Source organism: Histomonas meleagridis (genome assembly GCF_020186115.1).
Source record: "Histomonas meleagridis strain 2922-C6/04-10x chromosome Unknown scaffold_168, whole genome shotgun sequence".
Lineage (NCBI taxonomy): Eukaryota > Parabasalia > Tritrichomonadida > Dientamoebidae > Histomonas > Histomonas meleagridis.
This window is the reverse complement of record NW_027150930.1, coordinates 133,571-148,594: the sequence shown is the minus strand read 5'-3', so window position 1 is coordinate 148,594 and position 15,024 is coordinate 133,571. Positions and strand designations below refer to the sequence as shown.

General features: G+C 27.2%; 1 protein-coding gene across 1 annotated transcript; it reads left to right on the top strand.

The window, feature by feature from the left end:
• Window positions 1–4,473: 4,473 nt before the first annotated feature.
• On the top strand, window positions 4,474–5,382 carry GO595_010042 (Phosphatidylinositol transfer protein; the record flags this gene model as incomplete). The annotated part of the gene is made up of 1 exon (XM_067912677.1): window positions 4,474–5,382. One exon carries the CDS (start codon window positions 4,474–4,476, stop codon window positions 5,380–5,382), a length of 909 nt encoding a protein of 302 aa, XP_067769815.1.
• Between the last annotated feature and the right edge of the window lie 9,642 nt (window positions 5,383–15,024).

Sequence of the window (15,024 nt, the reverse complement as noted above, 5' to 3'; positions counted from 1 at the left end):
AAAAACAAAATTTTAAATCTTTATTCACCAGAATATTATCTAAACTTTCTTCCAAAAGATCGAAACCAAGATTACTACAAAGACATAGATCTCTTTTCAAAGTCATATTTTGCTCTTTCTTATTTTTTCCATGAGACAAATTATCGGTGGATCTATAGAGGTGTTGATGATTCTTTTATTAATGTAAAGCTCGTTGAGGATTATTTCAAAAACCTTGAATCAAAATATGATCCTTTAACGAAACCGGTAATACTTGGAAATTGTATACAAAAGAATAACAAGTATTTGCAAGGAGGCTCTGGTTTTTTGTATTCTAGAAAGGCTGTTGAGCTAATGTTACCGTATTATGAAAAGGTTATTACAACATGTAATTATTTTGAAGATGTATTCCATAATAGGTTCCTTGAATATTTGGGCATTGAGCTGGAAGATGCAACAGATGAACATTTTTTGGGGCACAGTTTAACATGGAGCGATTTATCTATACTTAAGAGTAATAATATTGGGGCTCTAAGAAAATGCCCGGAGTTTAAGAAAGACAAATATTTAAAGTGTAGGTTTTTCCATGCGCCTGTTTGTAAAGTTGTTTTCTTCCATCAACAATGCAGTATTGAACCAGGACTTTCTGCTTCTAGAGTAGTTTTTAATTGTAATAACGATGCAATTCATTATTATATGGAGAATCAAACTGGAATTCCGCGATTATGCGCAGCAAATTAATAAAATAGATATGTAAAAAGTGCTTTTAATAATTTTCATTTTTTGTTAAAAATTTGATCGTACTGAACCCAAATGAAAGTGAAATTTGAGGAATTTCAGAGCTTTAACAATAACTATTTATAATCTTGAAGAAATTTTACCATTTCTGTATAATCATGTGTGGATGCTTCAATAAGTGCTGTATCAAATAATTTAAATAATTTCCAAATATTATTTTGAAATATAAAATTATTAAAATAAATATTATCTTTAGCATTAATATCAATTCCTTCTTGTTCAAGAAGTAATTTAACTATTTCTGTATGACCTTTTTCAGATGCTAACATAAGTGCTGTATTAAATAATTGAAATAATTTCCAAATATTATTTTGAAATATAAAATTATTAAAATAAATATTAAATAAAACAAATAAATATCTTTTGCATTAATATCAATTCCTACTTGTTCAAGAAGTAATTTTACTATTTCTATGAAACCATGTTGAGATGCATACATAAGTGCTGTATAAAATAATTTAAATAATTCCCAAATATTTTTTTTAAACTAAGAATTGATAAAACACACATCAAACAAAATAAATGAATATTTTTAGCATTAATATCAATTTCTTTTTGTTCAAGAAGTAATTTAACTATATCTGTATGTTTCTTTGAAGATGCCCACATAAGCGCTGTTTTAAATATTTTAAATAATTTCCAAATATTATTTTGAAATAAGAAATTATTAAAATAAATATCAAAGAAAACAAATAAATATCTTTAGCATTAATATCAATTCCTTTTTGTTTAAGAAGTAATTCAACAATTTCTATAAAACCACCTTCAGATGCCCAAATAAGTGCCGTCCAAAATAATATAAACAATTTTCAACATTGTTTTAAAAACATAAAATTATTAAAACAAATATTAAATAATACCAATAAATATCTTTGGCATTGATATCAATTCCTTCTTGTTCAAGAAGTAGTTTAACTATTTGTATATTACCAATTGAAGATGCATCAGTAAGTGCTGTACCAAATATTTTTAATAATTTCCAGAATTAGTCTTGAAACATCAAATTAATACAGCAAACATTAAACAAAACAAATAAAAATTTTGAGCATTGATATCAATTCCTTCTTGTTTAAGAAGTAATTGAACCACTTCTATATCATCATTACATGATGCATACATAAGTGCTGTCAGAAATAAATCAAATAATTTCCAAATGTTAGATCGAAATATTAAATTAATCAGGTAAACATCAAATAAAACATATAAATATCTTTACCATTGATATCAATTCCTTCTTGCTCTAAAATATATTTAACATATTCAACATTTCCGGAATAAGCTAAAATGTTTTCTGGAATTTGGTGAGTTTCAAGAAAATATTTTGTGAGATATATATTTTCTATTGTTGCTGATGCATTAATAATTTCATCATCAATTTCCATTCCTTCTTCAAGTAAAAACATAAAAATTTCATAGTTATGATATAAAATACATTTCTTTCCTAAATTTTCTAAAGAATCGATTTCTTCAATTTTATTTTCATAAAGATAATGAAAGATATCATTTCGGTGAAATTTTATTGCTGTTTTATATGGTTTTTCAAATGATGAATGATTTTGTTCACATAAATGAATAATTTCAATGTTTCCACCTGCAATTGCATATTTACCTGTGTTTTCTACATTTGCACCATTCATAAGTAAATATTTAAAGCATTTAACTGAGCCAAAAAATGCTGCATAATCAATTAATGAAACATTTTCTTTATTAATAAAATCACATCTTTCATAAAGTGATGGTTTTATTATTCGATCAAAATTAAAATTATTTTGTGATGACATTTCTTGAAGTTTTTCTATTTCATCATTTCGAATTATCTTCGCAATTTCATTTGGATTAACTCCCTCTTTAACATATTGTTTATGAAGCTCCCAATCATTCTTTGAAAGTTCTTCATAATTTTTCTCGAATCTCCGCTTGAATTCATTATAACCCGATTTCTTAATTTCTTGTTTTGACATATAATGCGCAAAATAAAGATTAAGTGTATTTCGTACACTTGTTGGAGGGAGTAAATTATTTACAACTAATTTTTCAAGAAGATAATATGATTCTTGTGTGCATTTGTTCATAAGAAAACGTGTAAATATATTGAGAATATTCGCTTCATTGAATTTTTTAATGTCTTTTTCCAAAATTTCAATTTCTTTAAGAAAAACGATATAGATATCAAATTCATTCATTCTGGTGATAATAATAATATATATTATTTGAGTGATAAATGTATTAAAAAATATTGGATAAGTATTATCAAATTTGTTAATAATTGATTTTGCAGATTGATCAATATTTTCTTTATTTATATTAGAAATTATGTCCTTGATAGATAAAAGTGTTTCCATTTTATCATGAAATTCTTGAGCTGCATTTTTTCCAACAAAATTGGATTCCATGACCAGGCTTAAACTGATGGGTTTGAAAACTTTTTCAATATTTTACAGCTAATACTAAAAAAAACAGAAAGAACAAAAATATGTTAATTTAGTCGGAATTTCTTGATCAAGTTCACATTTAGTAAATCTGCACACATGCCCTTAATGGCTTGTTAACAAAAAGAAATGAAAATCAATAAATTTATCAAGTTCCAATGATAAATAAATTAATTTGTCTCAATGCAGGGTAATGCATTCGTTCAAGGTCGCCTCTGAAATATTTATTGAAAAAGATTAAGAGTAAAATTGTTTAATAAAATAATTCCTTTGCAATGAATTAAAAGTTATGTTTGAAAAATTTTAAGTTTCTGTATTACTATCCTTTATTTTTTAATACACGAAGATATGAGGTTTATGATTTGGTAAATAATAATTACAATAACAAAAAACATCAAATTATACAATTTGATTCGTTTAAACTTTGCTCTCTTTTGAAATGCATTAAATCAGTTGTTATATTTATGCGAGAACAAAATATAAATAGAAAAATGATATGATAAATCATCATGAAGATAATATGCTTTTAGTAAAAATTCGAGATTTTAAGCATTTTTCAGGAGGTGACGGATTTTGCTATAAAAAATAAATAATAATAAAAATGAATGTGATGTTTATTTATATATTTCTTATGCTAAGAATATCTTATGCATAGCTTAGCATATAATGTTAAAATTGCAACACAATTGGCTAATCAATTTTTGAAATCGCATTCTGAAATGTATTGTGCAATTAAGCAACATAAGAAAATACAATAGCGTATAATAACATCAACAATTTGTATAAATCTTCGGTATTCAATTGAATTATATATTTAAATATTATAAATCAAATAGTTTAACAAATTATCTATTATTTCGAGAGACTAATGTTTGTGTGAGGCTTTAAATAATAACATTTTAATCAAAAATTTTTTGATTAATAAAAAAAAAATAAAAACTGTGTGCGAAATTTATAAATTTAAATATTATTCAACAAGTTATGTTCAATCAAAATTCATAAGAAATTATTGAAAATCACCATAAATATCGGATATGTATTATTCCAAAAATGACTTTTAGTGACCGTTCAGAAATTGACAGTATTTTTAAGGAAAGCGGGTTATTTGAGAGGACTACAGGAAATTAATCTCAGAAAAATTGCCGTCATATGACATTGATCCATTCAAATTCCCACCGTAAATTGTGGTTAATCAACTTTTTCAATCAAATCAAAGGTGTTTTTACCAACAAAGAAACAAACTTCAAGGGTCTAACTTCATTTTCCAATGCAGATCCTCGAATTCAGGATTGTGGTACCTGTTGATTACTATAAATATGCAATTGGGAATCGATATATGAATTTTCTCTATTTGGAAGCCGAAAAACAGCTCGATGAAGGAATCGAGATTCTAAAAAATGAACCATATAATAAAAATGGAGAAAAAGGTCAATACACCGAAAAAGTATATGACATAAAATCTAAGCTACCTCTACAAATCAGTTTGTTTGTTCCAAACAAATATCTACATTTTCATGAAAAGTCATATAATGCTTATCCACACTTCTACACTGAATATTCAGTCCCTGGATTAAAAGACAAATTTAAGCTTTCTATTGAGTCACAACATCTTGAATTTTCTCGTGGCATGAAAGCGCCAGATAATTTATTAAATTTAGATAAGAAAGAGCTTAAGAATCGTAAAGTCATTTATTTAGACGTCTTTAATGAGCCAATTGAACTAGATTCTCCCGAAGACAACATTCAAAATTTTGTCTGCCCAGAAGCCAATATTAACACACCAATTGACACTAAAGGTAAACCTAATCCAAAGAAGATCCCCAAATGGGTTAAAAACTACGATGGCCCCATGACATTATGTGTTAAAGTTGTTCGATTTGAAATTAAATGGCCAGCTGCTCAAAAGGTCATTGATAAGTTCGTATCCAAAGTTGCGTATTTTAAGATTTTTACCAATGCTAATAGGAAAGTTATTGCTTCTATGAAACAATGGTACAAAATGACGATTGAAGACATCTTGGAAATAGAAGACAAGGCGATAAAAGAACAGCGCCAAAAAGGAGAGTCCGCTAAAGACGAAGAAGAATCATCAAGTTCCAGCTCAGAAGGAAAAATTGATAAAGTCATTAAAGTTGGCGGAAAGGTAGCAAAGAAGATAAAATCCTTGAAGAAATGAATATTTATTTAAACAATTCCCTATTTTAACATGAAAAGTTCTGAAACAAAAAAAGTGTCTGAACTTTAATATAAAAAAGGCAATTTGTCACTTAAGGTTTTAATTCAAGCCATGATTTAAGGTCAAACATGTTGTGATTTTTCTTTCATACAATTTTAATTAAAATAACCGTTTGTGGTTTTTCCGTAACTGATTTAAATAGTTTACATTTTGTGAAATGACCAACGCTCAAAATCTAAAATGCTGAGTTTCTTCTTTCTTTCAGCAATATTTCTTAATATTATTCACTGCAATGAAACACTAGAAATTACAGATGTGCCCAGTGTTGATTTAAGTACATATTCTTCATTAAAAAATACTGTAAAATATCTTATTATTGGGCAAGGTGTAAATATAATTGGGCCATATGCATTTAGGTGGTGGCCTATTTTAAGTAAGATTACATTTGGTGATACAGTAAATCTAATTAATTATAATGCTTTTGAATCATGTCCCCTTTTAGAAACAATAATCTTTTCCAGTGGTAAAAGTTTGAAAACGATTGGTGATTATGCATTTGTCTCATGTTCTTGCCTTAAAGAAATTACTCTTCCTGATGCTGTTGATTCACTTGGCCCATGTGCTTTCGAAGGATGCAGTCGTTTAGAAACTGCCACACTTAGTGGTAATATTCAAAGCATTCCAAGATATCTTTTTGAAGGATGTACCTCTCTTGAATCAGTCACACTTAGTTCTAGTGCAACATATATTAGTAACAGAGCATTTTACGGATGTTCTTCATTAAGCAAAATTACAATTCCAGAGAAAGTCAATACTATTGAAAGTGATGTTTTTTACCAATGCAAGCAATTAACCAGTGTTATTTTTAGTGGGAATAATTCATTGAATATAATTGAATCAAGCGCATTTTATGAATGTACCAGTTTAGTTTCTATTGATTTACCAGAAAGCATTGTTACTATTGGTGCATCAGCATTTAGTGATTGTTCTTCATTAGAAACAGTTAATCTCGGGAAAGAATTATCTAGATTATCTTCGAATGCATTTTCAGATTGTGTAAAGTTGAAGTCGATTGTAATTCCTGATTTACTTATAACCATTTCAAATAATGCATTTTTAGGGTGTACATCTTTAACTAAAGTTATTCTTGGTGAAAAAGTTGAAGAAATTGGATCTTCTTCATTTTCAGGCTGTTCAAATTTGGAAACATTTTTGTTCAATAAAAATATTATAACAATTTATTCGAAAGCATTTTATCAATGCACGAAATTAACGAATATTACATTACCAGAAACTCTTAAAACAATTCAACAACAATCATTTTATGAATGTGAAAATATATACGATATATGTATACCAAATCAAGTGAACGAAATAGGTAATGAAGCGTTTTATCAATGCACAGGTTTAAGAAATGTAATAATTAAACCAAGTGTTTATAATTTTGGTTATAAAATATTTCAGAATTGCAAAAGTTTAACAACAGTTACATTTATGAAAAGTTTGGAATACATTTCAATATATACATTTGCATCATGTTCTTCATTAAGAAGTGTAACTTTCTTTGAAATTATTCCATCAATTAAATCGTATGCATTTTCAGAATGTACATCACTAGAAACAATTGCATTGGATAATGCAACTACAATTGATGAATATGCATTCTATAAATGTACGTCATTACGAACAGTTACATTTGGAAATAATTTAACTTTAATTGATTCATATGCATTTGCATATTGTGAAAAATTATTACAAATTGATTTACCAGAAGGACTTGAAACGATTGGACGATATGCATTTGAATATTGTGAAAGTATTTCAGAAGTTATACTTCCAAACACAACCAAAACACTTGGCGATTATGCATTTTATGGATGTTCATCATTAACTACTTTTGTTGTTAATGATGGTATAAGTTTACTAAAATTGGAAATTCAGCGTTTAGATACTGTTCGAATTTGAAAAGTATTTCTACACTAGAAAGACTTACTGAACTTGGCTCGTATGCATTTGCGGAATGTACATCACTAGAAACAATTGCATTGGATAATGCAACTACAATTGATGAATATGCATTCTATAAATGTAAGTCATTACGAACAGTTACATTTGGAAATAATTTAACTTTAATTGATTCATATGCATTTGCATATTGTGAAAAATTATTACAAATTGATTTACCAGAAGGACTTAAAACGATTGGACGATATGCATTTGAATATTGTGAAAGTATTTCAGAAGTTATACTTCCAAACACAACCAAAACACTTGGCGATTATGCATTTTATGGATGTTCATCATTAACTACTTTTGTTGTTAATGACGGTATAAGTGGTTTCACAACAAGTGTATTTTCAGGTACTTCCATAAAGTATCTTACATTTTGTGGTTTATGGTCAATTGGAGATAATGCATATAAATCATTTACAACATTAGTTTCAATTGTATTTAAAAAAGGAATTACTAAAATTGGAAATTCAGCGTTTAGATACTGTTCGAATTTGAAAAGTATTTCTACACTAGAAAGACTTACTGAACTTGGATCATATGCATTTTCAGAATGTACATCACTAGAAACAATTGCATTTGGAAATAATTTAACTACAATTGATGAATATGCATTCTATAAATGTAAGTCATTACGAACAGTTACATTTGGAAATAATTTAACTTTAATTGATTCATATGCATTTGCGGAATGTACATCACTAGAAACAATTGCATTGGATAATGCAACTACAATTGATGAATATGCATTCTATAAATGTAAGTCATTACGAACAGTTACATTTGGAAATAATTTAACTTTAATTGATTCATATGCATTTGCATATTGTGAAAAATTATTACAAATTGATTTACCAGAAGGACTTGAAACGATTGGACGATATGCATTTGAATATTGTGAAAGTATTTCAGAAGTTATACTTCCAAACACAACCAAAACACTTGGCGATTATGCATTTTATGGATGTTCATCATTAACTACTTTTGTTGTTAATGACGGTATAAGTGGTTTCACAACAAGTGTATTTTCAGGTACTTCCATAAAGTATCTTACATTTTGTGGTTTATGGTCAATTGGAGATAATGCATATAAATCATTTACAACATTAGTTTCAATTGTATTTAAAAAAGGAATTACTAAAATTGGAAATTCAGCGTTTAGATACTGTTCGAATTTGAAAAGTATTTCTACACTAGAAAGACTTACTGAACTTGGCTCGTATGCATTTTCAGAATGTACATCACTAGAATCAATTACATTTGGAAATAATTTAACTACAATTGATGAATATGCATTCTATAAATGTAAGTCATTACGAACAGTTACATTTGGAAATAATTTAACTTTAATTGATTCATATGCATTTGCGGAATGTACATCACTAGAAACAATTGCATTGGATAATGCAACTACAATTGATGAATATGCATTCTATAAATGTAAGTCATTACGAACAGTTACATTTGGAAATAATTTAACTTTAATTGATTCATATGCATTTGCATATTGTGAAAAATTATTACAAATTGATTTACCAGAAGGACTTGAAACGATTGGACGATATGCATTTGAATATTGTGAAAGTATTTCAGAAGTTATACTTCCAAACACAACCAAAACACTTGGCGATTATGCATTTTATGGATGTTCATCATTAACTACTTTTGTTGTTAATGACGGTATAAAGTGGTTTCACAACAAGTGTATTTTCAGGTACTTCCATAAAGTATCTTACATTTTGTGGTTTATGGTCAATTGGAGATAATGCATATAAATCATTTACAACATTAGTTTCAATTGTATTTAAAAAAGGAATTACTAAAATTGGAAATTCAGCGTTTAGATACTGTTCGAATTTGAAAAGTATTTCTACACTAGAAAGACTTACTGAACTTGGCTCGTATGCATTTTCAGAATGTACATCACTAGAAACAATTGCATTTGGAAATAAATTAACTACAATTAATTCATATGCATTCTATAAATGTACGTCACTTCTCACACTTAATCTTAGGAAGGTAAATACAATAGGATCAAGTGCATTTTATGATTGCAAATCATTAAATTGCATTTATTATTATGGAAGTTCTTCAGTTTATATTTATTCTGATGCATTTTATGGAATTAAAGCAACACATGTAATTGTATCTGATTCATATTACGGAGATAAATTCGGATCACTTTATATTATAAAGGATATACAAGAATGTAATGAATCAACAATATACCCCAAAGTTTCTTCTTCAAGTACAACGATTGCTGTCGTTGTTTCTCTTGTTGTTATCATAGTTATTATTATCATTGTGGTATTTGTTGTTTATCGTAGGAAACGTAAAATGGTGCAACGCAGTGAACAATTGCAGAATTCTTTGATAAATGAGGAATACCACGCAATGCCACAGGCCGCTGAAGCTGTTCCACCAGTAAATAATCCGTCTGTTATCACTCAGCCTGCACAAAAAACATTCGAAAACCCGTATAATAGCGTTGATGATCTAAGTAACCCTTACAACGAATTCAACTCAACGTTTGAGCAATCATACTACATATGAACGGAGTGACAACAAGACCCAGAAGGCACTTAACTGAAATTAATTAAAATACTTTTGTAATTTGTATTTTAGTTTGTGCTGATTTCATTACAAATTATATTTAGAAGAACTAAATGTTTTTTGGGCAAAAAAATAGAACAAAATTGGTAGGGGGCCACTAATGATGGGATTAAGTGTAACTTAATAAGAGACCGTTTGCCCAATATCATTATTCAAAATAAAAAACAAAAAATAACTGTTGAATAAATTTGGTATTCACTGAAGTTTAATCGTCATTGATAAACAATTCAAAAAAGCTATTCCGACGGTTGTTGATCATTTTTTTGATTGCGTTACAAAAAAGTGTGCTAAAGCGGTTTTGATCGGAGAAGATTAAATAAACTTCAGAATTCCTATTCCCAAAACATTTGGTTGATGAAGGTTCATGTGAAAGATATTTCAGGAATCAGCATTCAACTTGATATTCCACATGAAACATCAATCAAAGATATCAAACACATGATTTTCGAACAATTAGATGTAGCACCAAAATCACAAAATCTTGTATTCCAAGGGCAAATTCTTCAAGATCAAGACCATGTAGATCTATGCGGAATACATAATGGAAGTGTTTTATATCTTACTCATCAAAAACCAATTAACTATCAGAATCAAAACTTTGAACAGTTTAAAAATCAAATTTTAAATAACAATGAATTTCAAAATCTAGTAGAAATGCTTCCAAGGGTTTTTAATGAGTTTGAAATTAATGAATTACTTCAGTTAAATCTTTTATTTTTATCATCTGATGAAAACTTGAAAGAATTCTGCAAAATAGCAGATATGGGAATGAATAATTGTGAGCTTTCCCCATCTAATTACAATGATATGATTCAAGATTTAAAAGAAATTGATAATTATATTGAAGAAAAAAGAAATCCACATACAGTAATACCTACAAATCCTTCAGTGCCATCAGAATGTCCGCTTCCAAATCCTTTCTTTTTTGAAGAAATCGACGAAGATTGTTTCGATGAAAACGAATACGCGCGTTATTGTCGCTGCTTTATTTAAGTTTCTTAAATAAAATTTTTAGTATGTTTTACTTTCTTTATTTCTTTCATGAAAACCATTTTCTATATTTTTTTTTACTGAGTTAAATATTTTTTATTATTTCATCATTTTCATTGTGATAAATTTTCCTTAATAATAAAACAAATGTAATTCTCTCGAATATTAATTAAAAAACAAAGAAAAAATAATTGTAACACATAATTTTTAGTGATACGAACAAAAAGTTTATTCAGCATAATTAACTTATGCCAAATGAGCGAAGATGAATGATATCCGAACAAGATGGGCAAAAGTTACCACGCGCGCAATTAGAGCAAATTGGTGCATTACAGAAGTTACATCGGAACTCCATTTTAGCGCAGCAATATTTGCACCGAATTGCGTAAGATTTCTCGTAGAAAAGTTGAACTTCGATCGAATATCCAAATCTTCCATCAGTGACCCAAATTTTCATTTCCTTTACATCTATGAAAATAGATTTTACAGGATTTTTGAAGAGTGATTTTTCACCAATTTTCAAAAATTGATATTGATCATTAATTGTAAAGAATGAAATATTTCCAGACACGTCACCAACAACTGTTATTCTTCCATCGTAACTTGTCATACAAGGTAATAATTCTATAGTTGTAATTTCTTTCTCTACTTCTATTTCTCGAAGTTTTGCACAATTTAACGAGTATTGAATTATTGACTTTTTCAGTGCAACCGTCAGTACTCCTTCAAACTTGTCGTATAAAATTGACACCGGTTTTTCGGTTAATTCGATTTCTCGATGACGAACTTTAGATGCGATATTCCACACGACGATTTCATTATCATAAACACTTGCACAAAGGAAATCATCACTAAGTATTGTTGATTGATAGCATTCATTTAAATTCATGAAAGAAGAAACAAGGCTTAAAGAAACCGGAGTTTGTTCATTATGAATAATTTGATAAACTTCGACCAAACCTATTGAATAAGAAACCGCCGCGAAAATTGAATCGTTTGAAACCGATATGTGTTTAACGAATTCAAATTTTGAATCCATCTTCACAAACACTATTGAATTATCAGCGACTTTTCTGATGAGTAAAGCACTTTTTCCAGCGGTTATATAAAATTCGCATTTTGGATAAATAATTCCGCAAATTTTATCGATGCATTTTTCATTAATAAAAACAAAATCACCTTGTTTCGGTAACTTCATTTTATTCTCTTTCATTTTTTGGGTTAATAACGAAAGATTATTATATTTAAATAAAGATCTCTTCGGATGATTACTAGTGAACAATTGTATTGGACATTGTCCGAAGTTAATCACTTGATCCTCGAAAGCTTTTTGATCCAAATGCAAAGACTCGGCCGTTGAAGTATGATAAGAACTTGGTAAGAACAAATTTTTAGCTTTAATTGCAGCTTCACCAGTTTGTTTACATCCGAATATCAAATCGATCCATTTATATAAATCTTCGGACTCTTCAAGGAATTTTCTATTCATCGAAGTATAGAAGTATTGAGAGTTCAATGCCCATTTTGGCAATGTTACTTCTGGGCATTCTACTGTTAAATTTGAAGGATTTAAAAGCATTTCAGGCACCGAATATAACTCCGGGATTAATTCCTTTAAATCAGTTTGATTTGTAGATGAAGCAGATAAATATGAATCGGAAATACTATAGAAATCTCTACGCGATGAATCCCAACCATCATTTAAGTCCCATAAGAAGAAGTTAAAAGGTGGTAAACGCATTAAGAACCAAAAGACTACACCAGGTAATGAATAATGACAACCATAAAAATATTTTGGTGATGTGTCTTGAAATGTTTCATCATAATGTTTCGCACGTTTTAATGATAATTGTCCCATTGGTAATGATAAATCTCTTGGCTCTAATTCAGGTGATATTACCCATGGGAACACTGGATATTGAGCTAAATCAGAGAATGATCGACCACTTGAAGCATTTAATAATAATAAATAATCGAAATTTGAGATTTCCCGATTAATCCACATATCTAAAGCATCTGTAATTCGAGGGATATTAAATAAATGTGAATATGATGATAATTGTTTCCTAAATAAATAAGTTTTATTACGGAATATTTTCTCTATTTCTTCATAATCATTAAACGTATTAAATATTAATATGAAATTAGGATCAAATAAATAATAAAATGAAAATGCGCGACTTTGATGTATATATAAATGTGGTCGTGTTAATACAATATGTTTATCTTCAAAGATTAAGACAATATGTCCACAAAATAATGATGTATGATGCCATTCATTTAATGATATCGATTCTGTAAATGGAATAAATGTTAATGGTTGATTTGGTTGATCGATTAATATAATTTCATTATTTTCAAATTTGGATAATACTAATAATATCATTCGATCATTTTTTATAAATAAGATACAAGGAATTGGATATATATAATAATATAAATATACTGAAAATATCATTGAAAATGGACCATAAAGAGTTTTGAAATCTTCAAATATATTCTTTAGGTTGATTAAATATGAATATTTAAATGGTGATTTATCATCAATAAAAGGAAAATAAAACCATTCTGGTGAACATTTTAAGAAGCCCATGAAATCAATTTGTTTAACTTTACTTGAAAAATTAACATTTTGTTTAAAGTCATTAATTTGAATTCGTTGATTATTCGTTGGTGAATTAATCTTAAATGGAGATGGTGATAATGATCTTGATTGATGAATAGGTAAACATAATTGTGATAAATGATATGATTCTTTTGGTGTTTTCTCTTTGGAATATTTATTTTTATAATAATAATTCATAAATTTGAAATAATATTTTTCACTTTGACGTAATAAGTTATGAATATCAATGATTTGTAATTGTGTATTAATATATAAATTCGTGATTCGTAATATTTTTGAGGATAAATTAATTTTTGTACTTTGAATATATTTCTTTTTATATATTGTTATTAAATTATTTCCAATTTCATTACGTTTCTTAATTCGTGATTCATTAGGTTGAAATGCTGATTTAATAAATGAATTCCATTTGTTTTCTATATTTAATAAATCAGAATCTAATATTTTCTTATTTGTTAATTTGATTATTAAATATATATATTCATCTTTTTTATATTGCTTTAAATTATAAATAAAAAATGAACAAAATTCATTATCATTTAAGATTTCATTTGTAAAAATTATTGATTGAAATGAATTAAATAAATCAAATAATTTTTGTAATTCATTTTTACGTATAAAAATAAATGACAAAAGAATAAATAAACGAAATTCTTGAATAAATTCATTGTTTTTACGTTTTTCCATTATTGTTAATATAGTTGATAAAAGATTTATATAATTATCTTCAAATATATGTACGGACTTTAATGCAAAAGGTATTGGATTTATTAAATTAAGTTTATCAAAGTTATTTATATAATAATTTAATACTGAGATAGTTAATTCTTGTGAAAATCGTATATAATATGTTTTATATTGTAAAGGATTTCCTGAAATTATATCAATTAAATTATTTAAATTATTTGTGTTTTTATAAAAGATATTAACAAATAAATTAATAATTTTATGGAAATTAATTATTTCATATGTTTGTTCAGTAAATTCATTTTTATTATATCCATCAAATTCTAAAGGTAATTCAGCATTTATAATATCTGGTTCATTTAACATCTTTTGATCCGAAATTGTATTTTTAAGTTCTTCTTTCGTTAAATTTATAGTTTTTTGTTCAGCAATATTTAACATTATTGTTTCATTATTATTTTCAAGTTGTAATGTTTCAGGTAAAATATTTAAATTTGATAATATTTGTAAATATGTTAATACATTAGTATTATTTAAATGTTGATAAGTAATTGATTCTGAGTTTAATAATGTATCTAAAACAATATTTAATAATTCGGAATTTTTTGATTTTTGATTTATAAATGCTTCATTTATTAATGTTAACTTGATTAATTCACAAAGCATTGATAATATTGTACTAATAAATGAAGTTCTACGTAAAGAAATTTTTGTCG